Source organism: Rhinolophus sinicus, linkage group LG09, assembly GCF_036562045.2.
Source record: "Rhinolophus sinicus isolate RSC01 linkage group LG09, ASM3656204v1, whole genome shotgun sequence".
In the NCBI taxonomy this organism is placed as follows: Eukaryota; Metazoa; Chordata; class Mammalia; order Chiroptera; family Rhinolophidae; genus Rhinolophus; species Rhinolophus sinicus.
Genome location: NC_133758.1, coordinates 45,031,376 through 45,059,370, shown reverse-complemented (window position 1 = coordinate 45,059,370; position 27,995 = coordinate 45,031,376). Strand labels below are relative to the sequence as shown.

Sequence of the window (27,995 nt, the reverse complement as noted above, 5' to 3'; positions counted from 1 at the left end):
TGACTAGATAACTAATAAGCACAATATTAATGGAAAACAAAACAAGTTTTTCTCAAGTACCACAAACATAAAGAGTTTAATCCTCTGTTTTCCTAGATACTTACCATCAGAAAACACAAATGGTAGGATATATGATTTTAATGTTCTTGATAAAGCTGGTAACTGAGGCTCAAATATAATAAAATATTCAGTACTATCCTTTCCAGGACTATTTTCTGCCAGCACTAGACTCTATAAGGAAAAAAAAAACAGTAACAAAAACAAGATTTAGAAAGGTATTTGTCAATGTGTAAATGTTATATATCACATTGTGCTGTTTCTGAGTAAGCAGTGAAGTTTAAAGGTAAAAGGCATTGACTCACCCTTAAGATTCATCAGACATTCATTAAAACATCACCAGGACAAATCAAGACAAAACTTTTTAGCTTTTGGTACTGGTTTGAAAATCAAATGATCTTATCAATAAACAGATTATGCAAAAATATATACAATGTAAAACTATAAGAAAAAGTATCTTTTCTTTCAGACCAGAAATATCAATGGCCCTTATATTTTGACGTGCAAAATGTTCTTATACCAACCTATAAATTGAAGCAGTGTGAAACAGCTGATGGTGGGCAAGTTACAAAAACAATCACAAAGACATGCCCAAAGCCCAATGCTAAGTTTAAGTTACAGCTGTTACCATGGAAGCAGACCCACCAGTCCCAGGTGACCAAATAAGAGGTCCTGAAAAGCGCTAAATATGTTTTTAAATTGTATTTTTGTCATTAATGCACACAAAAATCTTTTTTTTTTTTACAAAAATCTTTTGATACACTTTAAGACCATAGTATACAACCAGTAAATAATGAACACAAATATTTATATCCTAAATGATTTTTTCAGTCTTATAGGAAATAGATACTAGCTGTTTTTTCAGACTACAATTCACGGAGAAGTATAATATTCAAATATCTAAATCAACAGAACACTGTAGAACAATCTACAAATTAACAAAATTACAAATTATATCTAACAATTCGTTTTCCAAAGAATATAAAATACAAGTCCACCATTAAACTAATTCCCAGTTCCACTTAGTTTCTCAAAGCAGTTTACAACGTATTTACTTGAATATAAACATATAAAATACTGATCACATTAAAAAAATAACATACTTTATACTTCAGCAGTTTGCTTTCAACACTCAATTTGATTCATTGGTCAATTAAAGTGAATGTCTAGATACCAATTTTTAAAATTTATGCATAGTATAGATATACTACACTATAATATTCACTAGGTGATGGACACTTAATTTAAACTTTTTTAGCTATTTATAATACAGCAAAGAAAATATATTTAACACTTCTATATGTATCCTCCAGAACAGATGAGGAATATAATGACTTGTTAAGATAGTTTAATAGGTAGTATCAAATTTCCCTTCAAAAAGGCTGCATCAATATATCCTTTCACCATTAGTGTATAAAAATATCTAACTCTGCTAATGCTAGCCAACATTTAATATCAATCAAGTATTATTTTTCTAAAAAGATGGATTAAAAACAACCAGTCATTATTGTTGTAAGTAGCATTTCTTTGGTTAGTACTGAGGTCATGCTTCTTGTTTATTGGTCATTTGTTTTCCTCTTGCATTAATTGCCTACTCATATTCTTTGGTCATTTATTTTCCTATGAGATTGTCTTTTCTCTTTGATTTGGAGGTAGTTCTTCAGGAGGTTTAAAAAATATGTTTATTAATCCTCTATTTTATATGAAAATATTGCTATAATATATGTACATAGCAATACATATGCAGCAATATAGATAGCAATATTTCTACCCAATTTGTCATCTTTAAAAAATTTTTTTATTATATACAACCATATAATGAATCTCTATATACCATCATTTAGTGTCAACAATTTTCAATGCATTGTCACTGTCATTTTAATTCTGCTTAAGATATGTGTATGATAGTTTTAATTTTTAATATAAAGATAAAATGCCTTCCTTTATATCTTGTTTAAGGAGGTCCTTCCTATCTCAAAGTTTTATAGTTTATAATCTCTGATGTATAGCTTATCAAGAAAAAAGCAAACATAGAATAACAGAAATGAAGAGAACTGAAGGGTCCCAAACTGGATCCAAATACAAATGGGAATTTGGAATATGATAAATGGACCAATGCAGAGCAGAATTAAACTTAGACACCTCTTTTAGAAATTTCCAGACCAAGCAGGCAAATAATATACAGAATTTGAATAACACAATTAACAGATTTGAAAAGTAATGTATAGTATTTACACATACTGGTGGTGTTCTGGGCCAGTGTATCCTAAGTGTCCCTAATGATAAGAACGACCTGCTTGTTATAAATCAGATTCCAGAGCCCTGCCCCAGACCTACTAAATCAATACATGGTCAGGTGTCATGTAGGACTTGAGTTTTCTGCTTCTTCAGTGTGGCATTAGGAACCTCTAGTGGAAATTCATATGTATGACATGAAGCTTAGATTCCATATGCAGCTGCAGGGGATTAGTTTAGTCGCCATCTTAACTTCAGAAATATGTACAGCAGAGTTAGCGACTTCAAATGCCTACAGAGAGGCCATAGAAATACGACATATGTAAACAGGAAATAAGTAAAGTGGGCTAGGTGTATTCTTCCAAAACAAACCTACTTTGCATGTTCAACATGTCTCCCCTTCTTTGATTTTCAACATGTGGCTTTTATTACCTAATTTTTGTTAGGGTACAAGAAATTTTCACGTTATTCTCCACTGTAATAAAAATAAAAGAACAAGTGTAAATGTAAACATCAACTGACACTTGCTCTCACCGTCAAGAGAGGAAAAGAAGAGGCATGGATACAGCTGACTGAAAAATCCTGCTGCCATAAAATAATCTTGGCCCAGTATCACCAGGTTTTTAGAATTCTCTAAATAAGTCAGAAATGCAGATCTTTCTGTAAAACTACAGAACTTTAAATGTTGGAAACTAATTAAAATGGAAATGTAAGGGTTTGTCATTGCCAAACCAATAGACATGTCTACTATAGACCAGGTGTAAGCTGGCAGCCTCCCTGACTGTAAGCCTATGTTATTAAAACAATGTGGTATACTATACACTGGAACTATTAATGTATGTCAACTACACTTCAATTTTTTAAAATTGATATTAGCAATGGGTTAGATATAAAGATAAATACTGAAAAAAATGCAAGAAAAGGTGACATTTCAAATTTATTGGTTTAGGAAGAATTCTTCAAATGATATCAAGAAACGTGGCTAATTTGAAAAAAAGATAAAAATAAAATTCAGACAAACCAAGACTAAATGCATAAGATACCAGTTACCACTGTGAATATAATCTTTTCTCCGGCCCCAATATAAACAAACCCCAACTAAAGACAAACTCAGGAAAAAATATTTATATACAAAAGAACATTAATATCTTTAATATATAATTAACACGTTGCGTACGGTGGGGTTTAAATCCCTCGTGAAGAGTCTCGTGATCTGTACGCAACGTGTTAAGAAGAAAATGACGAACATTGCAAAATACAGAGTTGAGGGACAATCCTAAAAAGATCAAAAATATGAAAAGTGTTCAACCTTACTAGTAACAAAGAAAATATTTTTTTTGAATATAGGAAACTTGGTTAGAATTTTAGAAATTGTTCATATTCAGGGTTGGTAATAATATGAGGATGTACACAGAATTCTGGTGGGAATATAACTGAAGAGCAATTGGCCGTAATTACCAAAAGACTCTGTCTCCAGTTCTACGTCTAGCAATTTCTTAAGGAAATAATCAGCTATATGCAAAAGGATATATACATGGAAGAAAACTGAGGGAAGCACTGTTGATAAAAACAAGCTTTGTATAGGAACTAAATTTTTACTTAGGACTGATCAAACAAATTATGATCATAAATACAGCGACATAGGTTTATACTTACTGATGAATATATCAAAGGTGTGTTAAATAAGAAAAGAAGATTTTTATAAAAGCAATGTTCTATTATATTATGAAATTTTACACCCCCCCGCCCCCATGTATATAAGTCATATGCACAGGGTATCCATGCAGTATTAGTGTACGAGACCTGACAATTAAGTTCGCAAACTTGCCACTGTGAGCTTACATTGCCAGCACTATACAAACAGTTCAATAAAGTTTCGTAACCTTGGTATATCAGTGTCTCACAGCTGTGTTTATATTGACGTGAGGCGGTGTTTTCCTGAGTGGCGTTCATTACTGTTTTTGCATGCTTTTGTGTGCTGTAGCGAGAATGTCTGAACTTGAATTAGAGCAATGAACATTCAATTTCTTGTTAAACTTGGCAAGAGTGGAAATGAAATCAGGGACATTTTAGTCCAAGTTTGTGGGGATAATGCCATGAAGAAAACGGCAGTGTACAAATAGAGAAACGTTTTTCTGAGGGGAGAGAACGTATCACTGATGAAGAGAAGTCAGAGCAGCCAGTAATGAGCAGAACTGATAGAAATATTGCAAAAATTCGTCAAATTGTGTGTCAAATTGTTGGCTGACTGTGAGAAGCACAGCAGACCAAATAAACATCACTGGAGAAACAGGAAAATCTTAACTGAAAATCTTGGCATGAAAAAGATGTGTACAAAAACGGTCCCGAAGGAGCTCACCGATGAACAAAAGCAAAGAAGTCAGCCAATTCTCCATGACTGAAAAAGTCCCGTCAGTCCATATCAAGAATCAAAATGATGTTGCTAACCTTTTTTGATATCAGAGGGATTATTCATTATGAATTTGTACCAACTGGACAAACAGTTAACCAAGTTTACTATTTGGAAATGCTGAAAAGGCTGCCTGAAAAAGTCAGATGAAAACAACCTGAAATTTTCACCAACAATTCATGGCTCTTGCCTCATGACAATGTAACAGCTCACACAGCACTGTCTGTGAGGCAGTTTTTAGCCAGTAAACAAATAACTGTATTGGAACACCCTCCCTACTCACCTGATCTGGTCCCCTATGATTTCTTTCTTTACCTGAAGATAAAGGAAATATGGAAAGGAAGACACTTTGATGACATTCAGAACATCAAGCATAAGATGACAACAGTTCTGATGGCCATTCCAGAAAAAGAGTTCCAAAATTACTTTAGGGTGTACTAGGCGCTGGTGTCAGTGCATAGCTTCCCAAGGGCAGTACTTCAAAGGTGACTGTAGTGATATACAGCAGTAAGGTACGTAGCACTTTTTCTAGGAGGAGTTCGCGAACTTAATTGTCAGATTTTGTATCTACAGAAAAGTCTGGAGATTATACACTAAATTACTAATCATTATCTCTAAAGGGTGATAATAAATAGTTAATATTTTTCAGTTTTTGCTCTGTTATTTTTTTATAAGTAAAACTATTTCCATTTGGGAAAAATAATAAAGATAATATGTTTTATTAATTTTTTCTAAGCTATGTATTTTTATGTAGGCAATGTTTTATTCTGTTTCTGTTCACAAAACGGCAGCTTTTCAAAAAACATGATTAGATTATCATTGAAGCGAAAAAAAGAATCAATAAAAGCAGAGAAAACAGTCATCCACAGGCAAAAAGAGGGTCTTGCTAAATAGTAATACTGATTCTAGCCTAGAGCAAAATCACAAAATATTTCAGTTAACTTTCCAATTTAATCTTATAATTAGAACATTTCATAGCCATACATACAAAGAACAGGTCTTATACTATTGTGGTTTAAACTGTAAAATACAGAAATCTTATCTACAAAAATTACCGTGATTTCAGCTGAGCCTTTCGTAAAGGGAAATTCAAGTGTCCTAACTTTCCCGATAAAGAGTGGTGTATCAGTATCTTCTTCATTAGAACCTTTGATGGTAGCTATTACAGTGCCAACCAAATCAGTTCCAGTCTGATTGTTGTACGCATCCTTAAACAACGGAAAATAACTAATTAGAAGAACTAGTAAGAAAATTAAACCCAGAGAAGGACATGTAAAAATCAGAAACATGACATATTTATAAAGCCCCAAATATCCTGATCCTTTACTCCAAGCACAGAATTCAGTTCTCAGATTAAGTATTCCACAGGTAGAAAATAATCCCAGAAGCCACGAAAGAACCAGAGGCTTCCATCTAAGACAATTGTTCCTAACATTCTACATTAAAAGGACTCTTATTTTAAACTTTCACCTTGTTACATACTTTTAGCATTCACTGATCTGGGGAAGAGAAGTTAAGAACAATTCATGTGTCTAAAACTGGAAAATAAACGGAAAGGGGTTAAGTATTCCACCAGCAAAATTTTCCATAAAGGTGAAGTCCCACTACTGTGTTTTACCTGTTTCTGTTAATATTCTTGGCAATTGTATTGCTGCTTACTCTCTAGGAACTTTGAGGAGCTCACTATGATCAGTTATCAGAGCAGATCTCTTAAAAGTAATTACTTAATTATTTCCTTCTGTCCCCTCAATGAAATGGACATGGAGGAATCAATTTATTTGACACATATTCATAATGCATACATGAAAAAGGGGACTTAAAGGGGATATATTAGGAAAGGTACACAGATTTCTGCATTTTTGAGTCAGTTTTACTTAGCATATTTGGGTATTTTATATACCAGGGCTGCCAAAAAAATGTATATACATGACTTGTATTCATCTTTTGTTATCGGTATATATTATTACAATTATAATAGTTTTTTCCTTTTTTAAAATGTGTATACATTTTTTCACACCCTCTGTATGTTATGCATTCTTTGTATTCATAGATATTTATAAATATTTCATTCATCTGCATAAATTTTTCCTATAACCTTAAACTGAATAATCAAGATCTGATTGTATAATAACTATTTTGCACACTAAAACTAGAAATAATTTTTGTTATCCTTTGCAATTTTGGACATAAATAAACATTACCGTGATAATAAGATGCAGATCTTTGACCAAGGTCCTATTGACAACTGAGTGATCATTTGAAACAGCTGGTGTATCTGGCTGAATTTTAGGTACTAACTTCACAGGTTGATTAGGTAGAACATCAACTATAATCTTTAAAACAAAAGAAGCATTCTGATTAACAATATATTAATGATTTTGTATTCAAGAGTAAGAGAAGAAATGATAACATATACTAAATGAAATGAAATGTTACACTCTAAAATGTATTTCCATTAATCTCTTAAAACTAACTTTTAAAAACTCAGGATTAAAAGTATATGAAAGATTAATTTTTGAATGTTAACAGCTACCTAGGAAGAAACTTAGAGGCATTGAAAAGTACAGGTAATTTTTAAAAATTTAGTACAGTACCATTTATTGAATGGATATGATGTATGTTAAAACTACCTTAAACTTCATTATCTGAAATTCTAGTACCTGAAATAATATTAACTGAAAATTTTTCATGTATGATTGATAGAAGCAACCTTATGTTATACACTAAAATGCTTACTAATTGAGTCTTGGACACAGAGAAAGGTGGAAAAGTAACTTCTGCATCAGGTCATTTAAATTAACATACTTTTAAATATATTGTATTCTAATATTTCTGAAAATTGCATTATTTGTACTCTGCATTGAATAATTAATTCACTTTGAAACAAAGTATTTCATTCTTAAAGTAAACAAGAAAATGTAAAGCTAACTGCAGTGTATAAAGAGAGCAAACAAACCTGTTCACTGTTAAGAGTATTTGCTTTATCCATCATAAAACAAAACTGGATATAGTAAATCCCCACTTTATTAGGAATTAATTTGTCCCTAAGTAGAAAGAAAGAGATAAGATTATTTACAACTTTTAAATAAAGGGGGAATGAATTAAAAGCATCAACATTTCAGTTCCTTTCATAAAAAGAAAATAAAAAGAATTACTACCACTACTATATTCGCCTTCTTTCAACAAATGAGTATGCACAGAAGCTCCAACTTAACACCCCCTAACTTTTACCTGTGGGCGACCTTAAAGGATGTGGTGTATGGTAGAAAACTGGCTACACTGGCGGTATTTTAGGAAGAAACTGAAACAGCATGCGCAGTGATACATGTGGACACTTTGGTCAACATGAGTCAAGCAGTAGTTCGCCGGAATCAGAAGTGTCTGGACACTGATGGTAACCACTTTGAGCACCTCTTGTAATTGCAGAAGTCAAATGTGACTTGTATTCACCTTTTGTTATCTGTATATATTGACTATTACAATTTTAATACAGTTTTTCCTTTCTTAAAATGTGTATACATGTTTTTGGCATCCTCTGTGTGTTTGGATAATAGAATTCTAAAGAAAATCAAGTTATTTTGTGTGTATGAGCATGTCTACGTGAATGTGTGTGCACATGCATAGCAGGAAGGAAGGAGGTAATGATTGGGAGGGACATAAGGTGGGGCTTCCATGGTATTGGCAACCTTCTATTTCTTAATTTTAGTAGTGGTTGCACACACATTCACTTTGGGAGAAATCACAAAGCTGCATACCTTTTATTAACTTTATAAATTTTCTATTTCAGTTTTTAAAAGGTTAAAAAATTAAGTGAGATTATATGTAGAATACTAAATACAGTGACTGACACACATTAAGGACACAAATATTTCTAGTCACTCAAATACAAGGTGTGATCAAACAATATGGCGAATATTTAAATTAAAAAAAATTTATTATAGTAAAAGACACATTGCCATTAATCCTACTCAAAATACTCCCCCTCCCTTAGAACACACTTAACCCATCATTCTTGCCACTTTCTGAAGCAGTTCTGGAAGTGCTCTTTTGTGAGTGTTTTTGGTTGCGCTGCTGTAGCTGCCTCGATGTCCTGAATCATTTTGACTTTGGGGAAGAGCCAGAAGTTGCATGGTGCCAGATCCAGTGAGTAAGGTGGATGAAGCCCCACGGTAATGTTTTTATTTGACAGAAATTGCCGTATACCAGAAGTGATGCATGACATGGAGTGTTGTAATGATGGAGGATGATTTACAGCACACTTTAAAACACACCTTCTCTTAACTGTAGCTCATACCTGACTGACTGCACCAAACAAGCTGAAACTTGTCACACACTGTTACTAATGTTTGGAGCACTGCTTCCTGTATTGAAAATCTCTGCCTTTCCATTGGATGGCACTTGGCAGCAGCATTCATCATATTTAGTGATCACAACAGAAAAGCTGTGTCACACACTGCTTCTGGTACAGCAATTTCTGTCAAATAAAAACATTACGGTGTGTCCTCATCCACCTTATTCACCAGATCTGGCACCGTGTGACTTCTGGCTCTTCCCCAAAGTCAAAATGACCATGAAAGGTAAATGTTTTGAATCGATTCAGCCATGACAGCACAACTAAAGACACTCATGAAAGAGAACTTCCAGAACTGTTTCAGAAAGTGGCAAGAACAATGGGGTAAATGTGTTCAAAGTGAAGGGGAGTATTTTGATGGGCATTAGTGTCCTTTATTGTAGTAATTTTTTTCTTATTTAAACTTTCACTGTATTTTGTGATCATACCTCGTATATCCAACATAGGGAAATATATTTTATTATACATACTACATGTATAACTGACAGAGTGTATGATTTCTTTTCATTGAGGTGATATTCACATAACATAAAATTAACCATTTTAGGGTACATTCCATTGGCATTTAGTAGATATACATTGTTGTGCATCCACTACCTCTATGCAGTTTGAAAAAATGTGTGATTACTTTTAAAAGATTTACTACAATGTCCCTTCAAACTGATGCCCATGTAACGATAATATAATTCAATTAAAACAAATTACAGATACATTTTGGAATACAATAAAATAGTTCAACGACTGCCCATTTAAATAGATTTATACACTGAAATATAATTTAATAGACTAAAGAGAAGACAGTGTATCCCTTCTAGGATGTCTAAATCAGTCCTATGCAATAACATGAGAACACCAAAAAGACCTAAGGCAATGTTGTTTAAAGTGCAGACCAACGACAATTGCTGGTATAAACATTTTGTTACTTCTCTCTCACAAGATAGTAAGAGTATTCAAAAATGTAAACAGCAATCTGACATTGCCTTGAGAACAAGTGCACATTCAGAGACACTTTTTTTTTTAAATAAAAAATGAAAACAAAGAGCAATGGTCTATGACAGATTGGCAATTTTAAAAAGAACAACAGAAACTGGTTCTTCAGTATAGTCTGAAAAAGCAGTGAATTTATAATAAGCATCCTGACCATACTGACGATTTAAAGAATTTTAAAAATAAAAGAAACTACAGAAAAATGCTGGGAAGACGGCAGGAGTAAGAAGTACCAGGAATCCAGACAACTGTACTGGCAGAATCTGTATGACATAATTATTTTGGAACTCTGGAGCTACCGAAGGCTTGCAACTTACAGCAAGCTAGAAGACTTGGATGGTAAATTGAGATTAATTTCAGTCTATTTCAGCTCTTAGCACAGCAGTAACTACTTACATCCCCACCCCAACCCCATGACAGGCAGTTGTGCATATGTGTTCTAGGGAAGGACCCCACCCTCCAAATATCCACAATCTGTATTGATTGCTGATTGCTGTCTCTGATCACAGAGTATAGATAAAAATGCAGGTGGTCACTGTTCCTGCACCAACCCCCATTATTGTAAGCCCCTCATTATCCAGCTGAAATGACTTCCAGGGAGATTTAAAGGGCCAGCACCCTTTCCTTCCCCCCTACATTTTTCCTTTCCCTTTTTTGGGAGCCAGACATTAAAAGACATTTAAAAATAACTGCATACATGGGGAAAATTAGAAAGTGACCACACATACCAGGGAAAGGCTAAAAAAGACCTGAGAAGACCTTTAGTTTACACCTAAAGTTGATCCTGGCAGAGAAATAGCTTACCACAATCAAAAAATAAAAAACAATCAAATCCTAGCTAGCTAAGGCAAAGAATCTGAATTCCAGAGCTACCACATTAGTTTCAAATGTCTAGTTTTTAACAACAACAAAAATCACAAGGCAAACAAAGAGGAAAGTATGGGCAATTCAAAAGGAAAAAATAAGTCAACAGAAACTGTTCCTGAAAAACACCTGATGTCAGATATACTGGACAAGAACTTATTTTAAAAAACTGTCTTAAAGATGTTCAAAGCACTAAAGAAGATGTGAAAAAAGTCAAGATAATGATGTATGAAAAAATGGAAATATCAATAGAGACAGAAAACCTGAAAAGAAATAAAAAACAAATTGTGAAGCTGAAAGGTACAATAACTGAGGTGAAAATTTCACTACAGATATTCAAAGGCAGATTTGAGCAGGTAGAAGAGTTAGCAAACCTGAAGGCAATGGATATTATAGTCTGAGAAAAAGAAGGAAAAAGATCACAGAAAAGTAAACAGAGCCTAAGTGACTTTTTGGAGCACCAGTATGTGGACCAACATATGCATTGTAGGAGTTCCAGGAAAAGAGAGAAAGGGGCAGAGAAAATATTTGAAGAATGGCTGAAAACTTCCCAAGTTTGATGAAAGACATGAATATATCCAAGAAGCTCAAGGGATTCCAAGTAAGATGAACTCAAAGTGACACACACTAAGACACGTTATTATCAAACTTTCAAAAGACAAAGAATATTGAGAGAAGCAAGAGAGAAAAAAATTATTACATACAAGGGATGCTCAATAAGATGATCAGATTTCTCATCAGCAAGTTTGGCAGCCAGAAGGCAGTGGGACCAATGTATTCAAAGTGCTGAAAGAAAAAACTGTCAACCAAGAATCCTATATCCAGCAAAACTGTCCTTCATAGTGAGGGAGAAATTAATACATTTTCAGATAGACAAAAGCTAAGGGAGTTCATTCCCTGGCCTGGAAAAAATGCTCAAGGGAGTCCTGCAAGGGAAGATGAAAGAACAGTAGAAAGTAACCTGAGTCCCCATAGAGAAATAAAAATCTCAATAAAGTTAAATACACAGGCAACTGGAAATGCCGGTATTACTGTAAAAATAATTTCTAAGTGTACTTTTTGTTTTTCACATTATTTAAGACACTACACTAATACATTTAAAGAAACAAGATAATTATTAGTCTAAAATCTAAAAGAACATTTCTCATTAAAAGTATAGATAGATAGATAGATGATAGATAGATAGATAGATAGATAGATAGATAGATAGATAGATAGATAGATAGGCAGGCAGGCAGGCAGGCAGGCAAAAATAGTCTACCAAAATCATTTTTCAGATTTCAAAGTAGAGGTCCAGAATGCAGAAGCAACATCTCAAAGTCACAGTTAAACAGTAAAAATCTAATCCAGCCTTCTTTTTTACTTTGTAAAATCCTTAAGTTTAGGGTTATAGAAATCTGTATAGTAAGATATTATAAAGTACTCTGACAATATAACATAATTCTTCTTCTGATGACTTTGATAGTTTTGAAAACTAACATATCTATCACAACAACCTTCCCTCAAACCATTTTACAAAGCTTCCTGACAAAAAAACTTCCTGACAAAAATTAAGAGACATTATAATTTTCTATTCAATTATTTTTCTCTAGCTGAGCAGGGAAGTATCATCAAGGCTGATTCACTTTTTAACAAAGTAGGCACAAAAATATGCAATGACTTGAGAAATACCTGAAATAGAAGCAGCCATCTTCCTTGTCATTATCTTTTATTTTAGTACAACTAAATACTTCTGCCTAGAAAGGGAAGTAGGGGAGAAGGCGGGAGGGAGAAATCACAAAATTTTAACATAGTATATTTAGGATGAAAAGTTGTATTACCTTCACCTAATGTGAATACAGATCACATCTGGATAAACACACACACACACACACACACACGCACCTCTATACGTGTATGTCTTACCAATGCATGTTAAGACACAATGGTGAGATTAGCCACAGTGGAAAGACATATTAAAGGACACACACTAGATCTCTATGGTAGTGATATAATTTAAGACAATAGCAGCTTAATAGGACTTATGGCATAAATGAAGGAAGCTAATTTCCTAAACAAATTATTAAAATGAACCATAAATCCTGCAGGGAATTGTTAAATTGGAACCTTCTGATATTTAAGGTTTAGTTTCCAATTTGAGATATATTTTAGATTTGCACGGTTCAGTATGGTAGCCAATAGCTATATCTGGCTACTGAACACTTGAAGTATGGCTGGTCTAAACTGAGATGTGGTGTAAGCTACATTTCAAAGACCTGGTAAGATGAAAGAACATAACATTTCAAAATAGATTTTAAAATATTGAGTTCATACTGAAATGCCAGTTTTCAATATATTAGGTTAAAACTACATTAAAATTACTTTATTTATTTTTAAATTTTAATGTGGTTACTAGAAAAATTTAAATATCATGTGTGACATATTTCTGGACTATGCTACTTTAGACCCTCAAACTGCTCTCACAGCTCTACCCCCTTCTCTGTCCTCTAAATCTATCAATCGCATCTCTCTACTATCTCATTTTTTGTATTATCTTAGTGATATTTAATGCTTTCTGCCTTGTGCCACTGTCCTTTAGACAAGATAATTTCATAGTGTAAAGCATCTTAAAGTGTTAGCAATATCACAATGTAGGCCATTCTTTTTCAATCGCGTCAACACTTAATTTTGAAACATACTCTATTTTTTTTTTAATCCCAATTGATGGAGTGAGTTAATTTCTAGTTCTCCAGAATATACACACTGCATTTTTACTTAAATTACATTTAATTTTCAGTTAAATGCAAGAGCTCTTTTTAATTTCTAAAATATTTTCCATGACTCACATTTGCTGGTGGTCGGTTCCCATTGTTAGAGAGCTTCCACATTTTCATGGAAATACGTCCTGGATTAATATTTTTAATGATACTATCATCTTCAGAAACAACAGTAATCATAAAATCTGTCACAGTGAACATTAAAAAAAATTATTTTTGTTCTAGTTCAATTAATAGATTTAGCTCAATAATTGCACAGTAGGTCCTTGAATAACATTGTTTTGTTCAACATCATTTATTTTTCTTAAAGCATACAACTTGTTTAAATGTTAATGTAATTCTGATGAAGAAAATAACACTAGTCTTTAATCAGCATTTCCTAACAATATGTCTATAAAACTTACTAATCATGACAGACAACTCCATTGCTAAATCTCCCCCAAAATGTAATGTATACATCGTTGCTATTGAATAGTCCCTTGTCTTATTTTCAGTTGGCCATGCTGTAAGTTCTACCACACAAGACCAAAAATGTTAGAATGTGAGTACTCAGCATCTTAGAATTTGGGCAACTGGTCATAAATCCATATGCTTTATGTATTCCAAGAACACAAATGTTTCCTTTCTTTTATGATTTTCAAAGCATTCAGTAGCTAAACTATTACTAAATATAATATTCTGTTATGTTTATTATCTGAAACATTCACTTGGCATCTGTTACAAATTTTTAATCAAAAGAAATAGGTCTTATCTCCCCAAACAGATTTAAAAGTCTGAGCATAAAAGCTATGCACATATGTAATGTAATTATTAAAAATTATTGTAAATTTTTGAATCTAAACTTTTTGGTCTGCTTCTTTCAACTGCTTATATGTACAGGACTCATCCCTTCAAAAAAGCAGAAGTTTTCAATAAAATTACCTGTATAAAACAAATACTATTTCTTGTTGACTTGGCACCTAACACATTACACTGAAATTATTTGCTTACTGATTGTCTCCCACATTAGACTGAACTCATTGAACACTGTCATATTCGTTACTGGAATTAAAAGTCCTGTATAGTACCTGGACATAGCAGGTATTTAGTAAATGTTTATTGTTCTGAAATATCTTTATTTATAAATTTTGCTGTGATCTATTTCCATCCAAATTAAGTTAACAATCCTGGTTCTATTTTGTTTTAGATAACATGGCAATATATTTCACAAAGCCGCCTGCAGCACCTCCCCCCACCCCCATTTTCACCATTTAGCATTCATATTTCTTTTGCAGAATTTCACAGTTCAGTGAAAGAACAAACACAAACTGAATTACCTTAGGCTATCAGTTTATGTATGAACTTTCAGTTCATTCTTGAACATTAAAGGAATGTAGGATATAGAGGTGAGAGAAGACAGGGCTAAGTCAAATATTCTCTTTGCCATTTAAAAGGTTATTGAATGCTTGCTTACCATGCTAAACATCTAGGATAAATAATTCATTAATGTAAAAGGCAAATTATCATTACAAATTTATGTAAAACTGTGAATTACTCACCAGTGAAAGTATCTCCTGCTAAAAAGGAAATATCTTTGTCATATTTAACATTGAGACGAATAGGTTTTTCAGGGTCTGGAAGAATCATTAACTTAATTGTAGGTCCTTCTATGGTATTCTTGTTATAGATGGCTTTAACCTGAATAGTATGTTCTCCTCTAACAAGAAAAAAAAGGGGGAAGGGAGAGATTCAAATTATGTAAGTTAGAATCAAAAAATTCTGAGATAATTTATACAGTTTAAAATTTAGGAAACTTCTCTACTCTTGTTGATTCCATCTGCCGCCTAACACTAAACAGAAGGTTAGTTTATCATTCTTAACTTCAGCATGTAATAAGAAAAAACAATCTTTATAATACTAATAACTATTAAAAAACTCTCAGTTCTTACCTAGGGGCCTGAACACTGAACACTCCCAAATTAGCCCTGCCCCTTTCATCTGTTTTATGCTGTTGGTTTGAAGGAGTAAGCTAAAAACAAAACAAAACAAAACAAGATGGTTACTTAGAAAATTCCAGAGATCAAATTATTTTCCTCTATTACTATCAAAAACTTGTATTTGCACACATTTCTGAAACCTGTAATTGGAACTACCAGGGGTGCCAAAAAAATGTACACAAATGACTTGTTTATCTTCTGTTATCAGAATATATTGAGTATTACAATTTTAAAACAGTTTTTTCCTTTATTAAAATGTGTATACATTGTTTTGGCACACTCTGTAGTTGAAATCATGTAATATATAATCACATAATCCAAAGGATAATAATCATTCATCTTGATCAATTAAACTATAATATCATGTATTTCAGTTATTAAGTTGCAGGATTCAATGTTCACTGTTTCAGTCACATGTTATATCAAGTGAAGTTTGGTTACATAAACACTCACTGAAGGTATATTCCAAAAGTGAAATGACAAAATAAAGTCCTGTATTTGCACCTGTCACATTTACCCTCTGATACACTGTCTCTCAACCCATATTTCTCAACGTATTTCTTCCATCTGGGTCCTAAATCCTTGTTGCTAAGCCAAAGGAGCAAATCTATTTCAGGCTATATAGAAGCAATAACGTAGTCTTTTTTGACAGGTTTAAGACCTCTGACCCAGATTACTTTACTATGAAAACAAGTCCATATGGACCACAAGCCATTCTTGGCACTTTAATAACCTGTATGACTTTTAAGATCAACTTGTCAGGTCCTGGGAAATTCCTGTTGGCATTCTTATCAAACTAATGGATTAATTTCAAGAGAACTGTGTATTTACATAAAATATTATCAACTGTTTTCATCCACTAAAATTATAAAGTGTTTGTGGAGGGATACTAAAGTCTGACTGAATTTAACCCCAGGAACTCTGTGTTCCTGGTAACAATGTGGCTGGGACAAATTAATTCCCTTCAACCAACAGTAGGGACTCTGCCAAAATGCAACTTTCCAAGGGACTGGCAGTTTTTCCCTTACAGGAGGGCTTCCAACTTTGCATCAGGCATCCAAAGTCCCTAGTAGATTGTAAGCAGCTGGCTATCCTAATACTCATGTAAAATATCTAATCTTGGACTTCCTGGTACCCAAACACTGTATTTGCCCTCAAATGTAATAAGGCCATGTTTTGCTTGCCCCAAACCCTAGAACACAACCCAGTATAGGTCTAGCAGCTATGCCCAGGTCCTGGTAGCTCTCCATAAGGCAAGTAGAGAACAGGTAACTCACATGACTCTTTTTGCTTATAAGTTTCCCCAATAATAACTGTTCTTTAACCCATACCGCAGGTCTTTATATCTGCCCTTCATTCACACCTTGTCAGTGTTACCCATCCTAATCTGAGATGCAAATATTAGTATTACATAATGAACACTCAGTCAGAGTTTAGAATGTTGCCCCTTATTACACTGCTTGCAAGATATGAACTTTATTTCCTCAAAATAATTATGAAATATCTATAGGTTGATTTAAATTAAGCAATAATAATAAATGTTATCCAAAAGACTACGTTAAAAAGAAAGAGAAATGTAACACCTAAAGATATTATCATCAGAATGAAACCCAGAATTTTAAGTAAGGAAAAATTATTTAACGGCATTTAAAACTTACCTTTAAATAGTTAGCTTTTATTAGATTTATTTTAACCTGTGGTATGGGTGCTGGATTGTCCCACTGATCACAAAGTTGAACAATGAGAGGAGTCTGTAATTCTCTTCCATTAATCACTGTAACGGACTGACACAGATATAAATATTTCAAGAAACACTAAAACATGTGCCAAACAATATAATTATACTTGTATACTTAAAATGATCACTTAATTTATCTCTGTTCTATTCATAAATGGCTTTTTATCAATTAAACTTTTGAAAGTTAATTATATTGTCAGAAATGATCCTTTATAGAAATGATTAATAATTTGATAAAAGAAAAAACAGCATTTGACATTACTGCCTTGCACACATTCCTGAAAGTCATATATTAGAATGACTTCAAAGGAAATAAAAGCTTATCATAGGTTCTCAGATTTAGCATTGGCTATCTATAGTTTAGCTCCTCTGTCAATTTTCAGCACTCTGCCATGAAGCAGTAATATACAGTTTAGCCCTTAAATAGGTCTAGTCACTGATAACCTAGACTGTCTTGTTGGCTTAAAATGCTTCTTGCTTGCCCCCTACTTTATGTAAGGCTTGTGTAATTCTGGGAATTTGCTTGCTGACCTATTAATACTGGATATAGCAAAGTAAACACACAGTCAAGCAAGAAACCTTGCTTGGATGAAGGTCTAATCCTCTGTGTCAGATTTTAAAAATTTAAAAAAATTAAAAAAAAAAAAAGGAAGAGAACTAACTAGCAAAAAACAAAAGCTGATTTATCATCTCTCCCACCAATAATGTTTCCTCTGTTTCTTCAATCCCCCACTTTATCTAAGGTAGTTGGTTACCAAATTACGTTAGGAGGTTGCTAAAAGTGGGAGAAAAAGCAATGCTGTGTATGAATAAAGACTTTATTTAAAAAAAAAAAAAACCCCTTGAGACTAATCTAGTGAAAATGCTTGACTATCACAAAGTTTATATGGCTATAGTTGACTATATTCCATCTGCCAAAGTTTCTAAGAAGCTTGAATTTAAAAAATTGCTGACAATTTCCAAATGTAAACACATCATGGTACTTTGTTCCTAATATAATTGTCAACCTATCAAAGGATATCCTTCAGTGAACGACTTGTTGCCCAAGATGTTAGTCACAAAGTTTTCTGGGAAATAGTGGACAAAAGGCAAATACCCAAAACGAAATGTTCATAAATACAAATCTGCCCTCTGCCACTTTTAGTCCTGGTTTGTATTTTAATATTTTGGGATTTCAGTTTCCTCATTTATAAAATAAGAATGATAATAATTTTCATAATGTTGCTGAAGATTAAATGAGGGACTATATGTGTATATTTGTATGTATTTTTCTATTTATTATGCTTGGGTGTTTGATCAGTGACCCCTTTCCACTTGATATCTGTAGGCGGAAGGTGGGTTAAGAATTAAATTAGGAAATTCTAGGGAAACTAGCTATTCAATGATTACCTTTTCAGCCCTATCCACATATAATGATATCTCTAACAGAATGAGAAATTAATATTAGGTTTTATTTTTAAAGTTTCTGGATTTCTATGTTATCTGCAACTAAATCTAATAAATTTTGAGTTAACAAGCTGTCATTATTTTTGGTATTCCCCTCCTCACACACAAAATCATATAAAAAGATGAACATGTCAAAAATTTTCTTCCGCCTCAAAGGTACGCAATTATTTCATAATACAATGAACCAACAAATCCTTTATTGACACCATTAGGCACAAAGAATGTATTAATATACATAGTATAAGTGCTCCTAGATAAAAATTGATGCACTGGCTTTTCAGTGAAACTCCTCAGTCAACACACTATTACAGACAAAAATTTTAAAGTAACTGTTATATACTAGTTTATCTGTTTTTTTTTAACCTCACAAATCAAAAAGGGCATTCTCAAACTAGAGCACCATATGTAAACTTTTCTTAGATGATCTGTTTCTTTAGTAGTATAATTTCACCTATTGCCATGATCATGTGAGTTCATCTTCCTTTAGAAAAAATGTAAGCTGTCATACCAACAGGTAAAGCCCTGTTATACCATAACTAAATGCCAGAATCTGAACATTTCAAAATTAGAATTCTAAAAATTTAGTAAATACTCAAAAAAAGGTACTAGGTTTGACAGACATTTGCTAGATAGTATTTAAGATTTAACTACTTGCATAGGAAGGCATATAGTTTGTATGGGTTTAATGACTTGATATCTGATAGGCTTTTCAAAACTCTAGCAAAAGTATTTTTTTAAGTCAGTAAGAGAACTATGAAACAAAATTGGCAAAAATCAGTAACTGCTGAACTGGGGTTTCATTATACTATTTTTACTTTCATGCATGTTTGAAAATTTTCTATAACAATGTTTTTAGGATTTGAATCATACTATTTTTTAACAAATGACACAGCGATGAATTAAATAATGAAATATTAAGAACCATATTACTTTGTCTTTTTGTTGTCACTGTTACTACTGTTATTTGTTGTTACTTCAACTACAAAATATATATATTCTGATCTACTGACAAACTGAAATTAATAAGCCATGTGATACTAAATTCTTTCAATCAAGGCAGGAAGGTACTTACCTCCTTTAATTCTGGCCAGTCTATAAGAAGTAGTTTAGCTGGTGGTCCAGAAATTAGCTGTACTCGAATAAAGTCGGAAAACTCACGCCAAGTAAAACAAAGATCCTTATTTCCAGGAGGACCTGGAATAAATTTGATGCCTCTTACACTTATACTTTGTGTATTTTCCTAGTGAGGAAAAGTACATTGAGGAAAGACAGGGAGATAAAAAAGTACATTGAGAAAAGACAGGAAATGTGTTTCTGGGTAAAACAATGGCAGATTACTTGCACACATGTCAATATTGGCACACCATAAATTTCATTTCCTTGAGAGGAGAAACTGAATTTTTTTTTTTTTGTGAAGGAGAGATCTAAAAAGTCTGGCTATGTCCTTTTACCTTATCATATCCTAATTTCCCTCTTATTTATACTTACACTCCTTTCTGTTCCCCACATAGCCAAGCAAGTACTTGCCTAATACCCTTTACACTGGCTCTTTCCCTCTGTGTGCAGGATTCTTTACAAATATTTCTATTGTTTTTCTTCAGGTGTTTGTTTGCACACAGGATAGCTTATTCAGAGGGTTTTCCCCAACCAATCTATATAATGGCACTCTATTCCCTTATCACACTTTATTTTTCTTCTTATCACTTATATCTTACTTACCTAATGAATGCTCTCCACATTACAAGGCGATCTCCAAGAAGGTAGGGGCTTTGATTTGTCACTGCTCAATTTCTGGTACTTAGAATGCCTAACACTAACACTTCATATTAATGGGAATCAATAAAACTAGCCTATAATTTTTGCAATGTGATTGAATGATATAAACTAATTCCACACTGGCATGAGCACTATAGTATTTGTATTTTAATACTGACCCTTAATTATTTCACCATCTTAAATTTCCACTTAGTACAAATCTAGTCCATCAGATTTTAAAAATCAGAGATAAAATTTCATGTTTTATGTTCTGAAACAACTATTTGTAGAACATTTTCTGTAAAAAGATATTGCAAAATAATCAAAATTAATTTCCCCCCAAATCCCAATGAGAATAGGAATTTTTCAATATTTGAAAAACAAATTAAATATTCATTAGTAAAACATATTGAAAGTTCAAAATACATAAATTTTAACCTAGACTTTCACATTTAATTGTGAAACACCAAAAGCCATTTTGAAGAGGTGATTTTTATGTCATGTTGGAAGTTATTCTGTTTTACTTCAAATCTTGAAAATGAAATATAAAATTCTGAACGTCACTCTCTAAGGTCTAACATTCAAATTATCACAGAAAAGTACTTCAGAATTGCAGTACATTTCATGTAGATGCATAAATGATTTTAAGAAACAATGACATTAAAACTACTTTTTATTTAAAAAAACGGAGGCTCTGTTTCCTATCGGCAGAGACTGGGAGTAGACTCCTGTTGTTTGGTTGACAGTAAATCAAGATAGTATATATCAATTGTAAAATGACAGTAGGAAGAAAGTCTACTTGGCTGGAGACTACTGAGCTATGGGAAGAGAAAGGTGCGGTGGAACACTAAGATATTTTGGGCCATACTAAGGTGATAGAATCTAAATTTATAGTATAAAATGCTGACAGGTCTGATAGGTGGCATAAGATGAGAACTGAAAATTGACAATGAATTTGGTCAGGTAGAACAGGACAGAAAAACACGTGAAGAGAAGGATGTAAAAACAGTATAGAGAACTGTACTCTTTCAAGGAGTTATACTATAAAAAGTAAAAGAGAAATAAGGCAATAGATGGATAGGGATTCAGAACCAAAAGAAGTTTTGGTGTGTTTTTTGGGGGGCCGGGGAGGGTATGTTTTTTTAAGATAAGAAATATTATATAGCATGCTTATATGCTGATGGGTATTTAATAGATGGGGAAAACTAAGTATGTAGGAAGACAGGTTACAATTTAAGAGCAATTACTGCAAGAGGATTGGAGTCTGTGCATAAAGTGATAGGAAGCAGACTGTTTATGCATAACAGCAGGAGCACATTTATCTTATTTCATCTACACATAGGTGAAGTTAATAATGGAAGAACCTGAAAGTCAAAGGGTAAACCTTATCTTTGTACAGTAAACAAACCGTTACTAAAAGTTCTTCAACAGAGCTAAGATATAGTAAAAGTGGTATTCTGAAAACTAAGAAAATAACAGCATAACAGATTAGTGGAAACAGAAACTCTAGTTAGGAAGGGCAACAATGAGGGTAGCCTTATGATTACTCTGTCAGGTAAAAATTGTAATGGAGGTTCTAAAAGGAAGATGTTTTTAAAAGCATTACATGTTCTAAAATGGATTCAATTTCACTTGGGCCTTAGAATTCCTCCTCTTTCATCTACTCTGGCCTAGCATGTTCCTTGAAGGTCCTACTCCAGCCTCCTTTTCTCCAAAGCTGTCTTTGATTTTTCCAAGCAGAATACATTATGTTTGCTTGATTATTTTAAACTGAAATAAATGTACCTTAGTTTTTATTTTTCAAGCTAATCTCAACTACACAGATGCAAACTTTCACAATTATTTTAACGCAGGGTGTGAGCACTAAGAAATTTTATTTAAATAGCTGCTTGAAAAACTTCCTTCATATATATAAGCATTAATGGGTAAAACGATGTATAGAATTTTCTTCAAAATGATATGTTAAGGAGGGAAGTGATGACTGTTGAAGCTGAGTCATGGGAACATGGGAATTATTTATACTATTTATTCTATTTCTTGCATATGTTCAAACTTTTTCATTATAAAACGTTTTTGTAAAGCCTCATGATTTTTTTCATTGTAAAACACTAAATTCAAATATGTTTCAGTTATTTCAGTTTTCCCAAAATTTTGTTATATATAAACCAATGGCATAAGCCTACTGTTAGGAAAAGCAGTCATACCTGAAAAGTAGTTTTCAACTGTGAGCTATCAAGTCCAATTCCAGCAATTCCCAAGGCAGATAAAGAACTTGATGAAAATGCTTGAATCTGATTTCCATACTGATCTGTAACTATTATAACTAAAAAAAAGTTTAATTTTAAAACACATTTTAATAAGATATAAATATCTATAAATACACGTACACACTTCAATAAAATTTTGCTTAGAAACTTGCTCTTTGTTCTCTTATGTATTTTTATAAAAAAATTATACTTATTTTATTTTATAATCACTACAAAAAAAAAATCAAGAACCTACAAAAGTATATTTATGTTTATATATTTAACATGACCTTAATGTAATCAGGTTTTTTACCAGGAAAATTTGAAAATAATTTAGTATTATGTAACAGTCTAGATATTTGAAAAATATGGGATACATATGAATTATACTTTTGATAATAGCTATTATTACTTCTAACAAAAGCCAACACTTTTCCAACAAATTATTTTTGCAAAACTGATTTCAGTTATGTCATCCTAGACAAAGATAGTGAAAATACTTCAATCTTTCCCAAAAATGGATTTCAAACCAATAATTATATATAAAATCAAAGCTTTCCTTTCAGATTATGTATACCAAAACATGAATGTAAGGACATGTATCAGTATTTAAAAAAAAAAAAGCAGGCCATACTAACCTATTTCTCCTTGAAGCTCTTGGCCCATCTGTACTGTTCTTACTCCTTTTAACTCACACTTTAGATGTTTAGGTTCATCAGGAAGGGGTCTGAAATTGGTTAACAAGTTTTAGTTACATCATTTACTATACAAAAAATTAGTTTCAATATGCTAAAGAGTTACCTATGTACAATATATGCACACACATGTATGTATATAGGTCACTTTCTAAAACTTAAATACAACACCCTTCCAAATAACTCAATTTATAGAACATCACTGCTAACCCAAAGGAAACAGAGAAAAGGCAGCTTGCAAAGATGGCAGAGAATACTGACAAAAAACAAAAACAAAAACAAAAAACTACAGAAGTGTTAAATTATAGTATCTGTGCTGGATTAAAAAGAAATTATGACGAGAGAGCACTGAGAAAGAAAAGATGGGTAAGAATAACTCATCAAGAGATCTGGCTATGGTTGGAGAGTAGTACATTTGACAATTTTATCTCAAACATGGAGCTATTCTAAGTGTTAGGAATAGTATGGAAATTGGTAGAGGAATAAAAGTGAAGGGTGTAATTGGAAAAGAGGTAGCCCAGGAATTGACAGGCCAGGGTAAAAGACAGAGTTTTTAATATACTGCAAGCATCAAAAAATGTATACACATGGCTTGCATTCATCTTGTTGTCAGCGTATATTGAGTATTACAATTTTAATAGTTTTTTCCTTTCTTAAAATGTGTATACATTTTTTTTGGCACCCTGTGTTTACCTGTTTTCCCCTTTTCTGTCAGTTCTACATTAGGTCTAGTTGGACTCAGCTTTGAAAATCATCACTGCCAATGAAAAGAATTTTTTTCTTCTGAACAATACATTGATTACATTGTACATTTTATATTTTTCATATCTGTCATTTTGCAGGTGTTTTCATTGTTGCTTGCACTAGGAGGACTTTCCTTTAATGAAAGTTCTAGTTCTTACAGATACTAGAGGGCCAATTAAGCGCAGGGTGCAGTGATATTAAGCACTAGCCACTATCTCCAGTGAAGCTTTCCAAAGAAAACCTACCATATTTCACAGAAACTAGTATTTTCTACATTAGAAACAACTTTTACATGTGTGCTTTTGAGAAAAGTATTTTTGTTGCCATGCACTGAATTTTGAAATACCTCTAAATATAATATGCACACAAACCTTACTGTAAATGCACTTTCCAAAGACACATGATCATCTTGAAATGAAACCTGGCAATAACGCATATCTTTTACAGATGTTGGTACTTGTACATCAGGAAGCAGACCCTGTAGCAAGTGTTCTTTGTTAATTTCAGGAGTCCAATTAACCTAAGAGAAAAATTTCATATTTAAGAATAATATAAAGCTTAGTCCAATGCCTTGCTACTGCCACGTATCTTACTGAATGAAGATTCTTAAAGTTAAATTAGAATCCATTCTCCCTACCTCTGAGGAAAAAGTTCCCTTTATGACCAGAACGATGGTGGTTTACATACTGCTATGATAAAAAAGTATCTTATTTGTCTTTGTTGTTAGTGTTGTCATATCTTTCAATGCAATAAAATGAAAATTCTTAAGTCATTAGTTTTGCCACAAGATTATAACTGTGGTCATTATAGTTTAAAAATAACATATAGATCAAATCATGTGATCAATTCTGAGATGTAATATTCATTTTAAAAAAGAATCTTATTAATATAGGCCTTAAATGAGAGTTAGGTGGACCCTTATTCAGGAAACAGAAATTATGTCCACCGATATAATTACCATCCTGGCCACCTTTTGGTCTTAATCCATTCTTAAATGCTTTTAGCTCTATTTTAATTTTACGTCTCTTGCATTTCATATTTGTTATTGGATCCATATTTTAAAGTTGATTACCCTACTCTATCCTACTTTTTTTTTTTTAAAGATTTTCTTGGGGAAGGGGAACAGGACTTTACTGGGGAACAGCGTGTACTTCTAGGACTTTTTTCCAAGTTAAGTTGTTGTCCTTTCAGTCTTAGTTGTGGAGAGTGCAGCTCAAGTTGTTGCCCTTTCAGTCTTAGTGGTGGAGGGTGCAGCTCAGCTCCAGGTCTAGTTGCCGTTGCTAGTTGCAGGGGGCACAGCCCACCATCCCTTGCGGGAGCCGAGTAATTGAACTGGCAACCTTGTGGTTGAGAGCCCGCACTCCAACCAACAACTGAGCCATCCGGGAGACAGCTCAGCTCAAGGTGCCATGTTCAATCTTAGTTGCAGGGGGCAGAGCCCAACATCCCTTGCGGGACTCCAGGACTTGAACTGGCAGCCTTGTGGGAGAGCCCACTGGCCCATGTGGGAATTGAACCGGCAGCCTTCGGAGTTAGGAGCTCGGAGCTCTAACCGCCTGAGCCACCGGGCCGGCCCCTCTATCCTACTTTTAAACTTCCAACATTTTCTATTTAATTTTTAGCTCAACTTCCTCTCTGCTTTTAGCCTTCTACAGTTGTGATTCTTAAATCACTGACATTTTAGTATTTTGATCCCAGTTTATGCTGTTCTAATCTTCTTAGTCAATTTTTTATCCTTTAAACCATCTTTTAGTCTCATTATTCTTTATTGTACATTTTTTTTTTAAATAATAGAAGAAGCAAACAGGAGTTACTTAAAAAGGCTGTGCTAGGCGGCGGCTGGTTGGCTCAGTTGATTAGAGCGCTGTGCTCTTAACAAGGTTGCCGGTTCGATCCCCACGTGGGCCACTGTGAGCTGCGCCCTCCACAACTAAATTGAAACTACTTGACTTGGAGCTGATGGGTCCTGGAAAAATACACTTAAAATAAATAAAAGTTAAAAAAAAAAAAAAAAAAAGGCTGTGCTACTCCTTCAGTGGATTCCCAGCTCAGTTTGGGTTGACTTTCCTCAATGTTAGAGAATTCTCCAAAGACCACAAAAGCCACTTTACAGATTATAATTTAATAAGAGAGTAGTATTTAATATCTTTTATTGTCAAGAAATAGGTGCATGTTTTAAAATCTTTGGAAACCAAGAAATACGTAATACTAGATTCGAGGCAAAATGGCCACAAGGTTAGGGAATGGCAAAAGGAAGGTTATATACAGAAGAGGCTCTCCAGTCAATGTTTCTTCTTAACCTTAATAAGAAACTAGAATGTGGAAACACTATTACGAGACAGCAAGGAACCAGTTCAGAAGCCAGGATTCTGGCACCACTTTTGAACCACTTACCTTCAAATCTGCTGATACAGATAAAAATCACTTGCCTCCCTTTCAGGATTATTTCTTTCTCAATCCTCCTTTCTCTCATTATGGAGGGAAAAGCTAAACTGCCTGGAGCAAGGGTTATTCCAAATAAGATTTTAAAAATAAGGTGAGTTGAAACTGTTAAATAATTCTCTTAAAATATCAGATCCTACATTTGGAAACTTAAGATGGCTATAGGATATGACAATACAAAAAAGTAATCTCTAAATCCTGTCCCACAATTGCAACTGTCCAAATGTTTAGTTAATTGGGATCCCTTATATAAGGGTCTACAAATGTTGGCTTTCCAGAGATTGGGGGAATGTTTATCTCTAATTGCCTTTGAGAAACAGGGAGTTTTAGAAAATTATTTTCTCACACAAGATTTAAAGTTTTTTCTCTCTGGTTGTCAAGGGAAAAAGCAGTTTGTTCTGCTATAATATTTGGTTTAAAAATGAAAATGTGTTCTAATGCAATTAAAATATTAGGGAACAATTCTAGTATATAGCAAATTTTATTTTACAATAGTTTAACACAGAAAACTGTACCCAACTAAACCAAGCCATGCAGGAATATACAAAATAACCCACCTCAAACACCTACCAGCCACCTCAGCTAATCATATTTATTGAGCCACATGTGTCCAGATCTAGTGGAGTTTTCACCACTTCACAGTAACTTGCAAACTGTAACCCTTCCTGCACCTACTTCCACAAGTAAACTGATATTTTTATAGTGTTTATAAATTTCTGAATCATTTAATGTGTTACAGTTTTTGATACTACTTTATTAGTTTATCTTTTTTTTTTTTTTAATGGGTGACTGATGAGGTTTGAAAATTATGCCTTTAGGTCCCAATTTTCCTGTAAGCCCTATGATTTTTATTACACCATTTTACATAATACAGTGAGTTTTGGGAATGTATGTGTAGCAGAATTGACTGTACTTTTATTAAAGAGCAAGCATAGATTGTCCACTATTCTTTCAATTAACCATTAAGAAGAGTTCTAGAGCTGTCTACTTTATGTGATAACAATCTAACTGTTTTGATTTGGTTCTGAAGTGATAAGTTATGTTTCAACATATTGATTTACCCTATTATGGTACAAATGATGTATTTATACGTCAGTAGATTGATGAGGCCCACCTAGTTACTGAGAACCAACCAAATTGTTTTCTAAGAATCATGCTTTTAGAGAGTGGTATGCCAATATCAAATGGGCAAATCAGGGCTCTATATAATTAACAATATTGTTTCACAGTTTACCTTTAACACCTTTTATTTAGTGCATTCAGAATAGCTACAAATACATAGCTTTGGTAAGG

The 27,995-nt window shown here is 33.2% G+C and overlaps 1 protein-coding gene across 2 annotated transcripts in view; it reads right to left on the bottom strand.

Annotated features, from left to right (window-relative positions):
• SMCHD1 (structural maintenance of chromosomes flexible hinge domain containing 1) overlaps window positions 1-27,995 on the bottom strand; it is a 145,594-nt gene that overhangs the window by 31,598 nt on the left and 86,001 nt on the right. For both annotated transcript variants that reach the window (XM_019755744.2, XM_074340261.1), the window contains exons 26-38: window positions 24,632-24,780; window positions 23,460-23,548; window positions 22,780-22,898; window positions 19,893-20,060; window positions 17,295-17,420; window positions 15,589-15,668; window positions 15,199-15,356; window positions 13,730-13,845; window positions 12,576-12,640; window positions 7,659-7,746; window positions 6,904-7,035; window positions 5,758-5,910; window positions 105-231 (exon numbers count right to left, since the gene is read on the bottom strand). In XM_019755744.2, coding sequence (XP_019611303.2) covers window positions 105-231; window positions 5,758-5,910; window positions 6,904-7,035; window positions 7,659-7,746; window positions 12,576-12,640; window positions 13,730-13,845; window positions 15,199-15,356; window positions 15,589-15,668; window positions 17,295-17,420; window positions 19,893-20,060; window positions 22,780-22,898; window positions 23,460-23,548; window positions 24,632-24,780 — 1,570 coding nt within the window. The remainder of the gene's footprint in view (window positions 1-104; window positions 232-5,757; window positions 5,911-6,903; window positions 7,036-7,658; window positions 7,747-12,575; window positions 12,641-13,729; window positions 13,846-15,198; window positions 15,357-15,588; window positions 15,669-17,294; window positions 17,421-19,892; window positions 20,061-22,779; window positions 22,899-23,459; window positions 23,549-24,631; window positions 24,781-27,995) is intronic.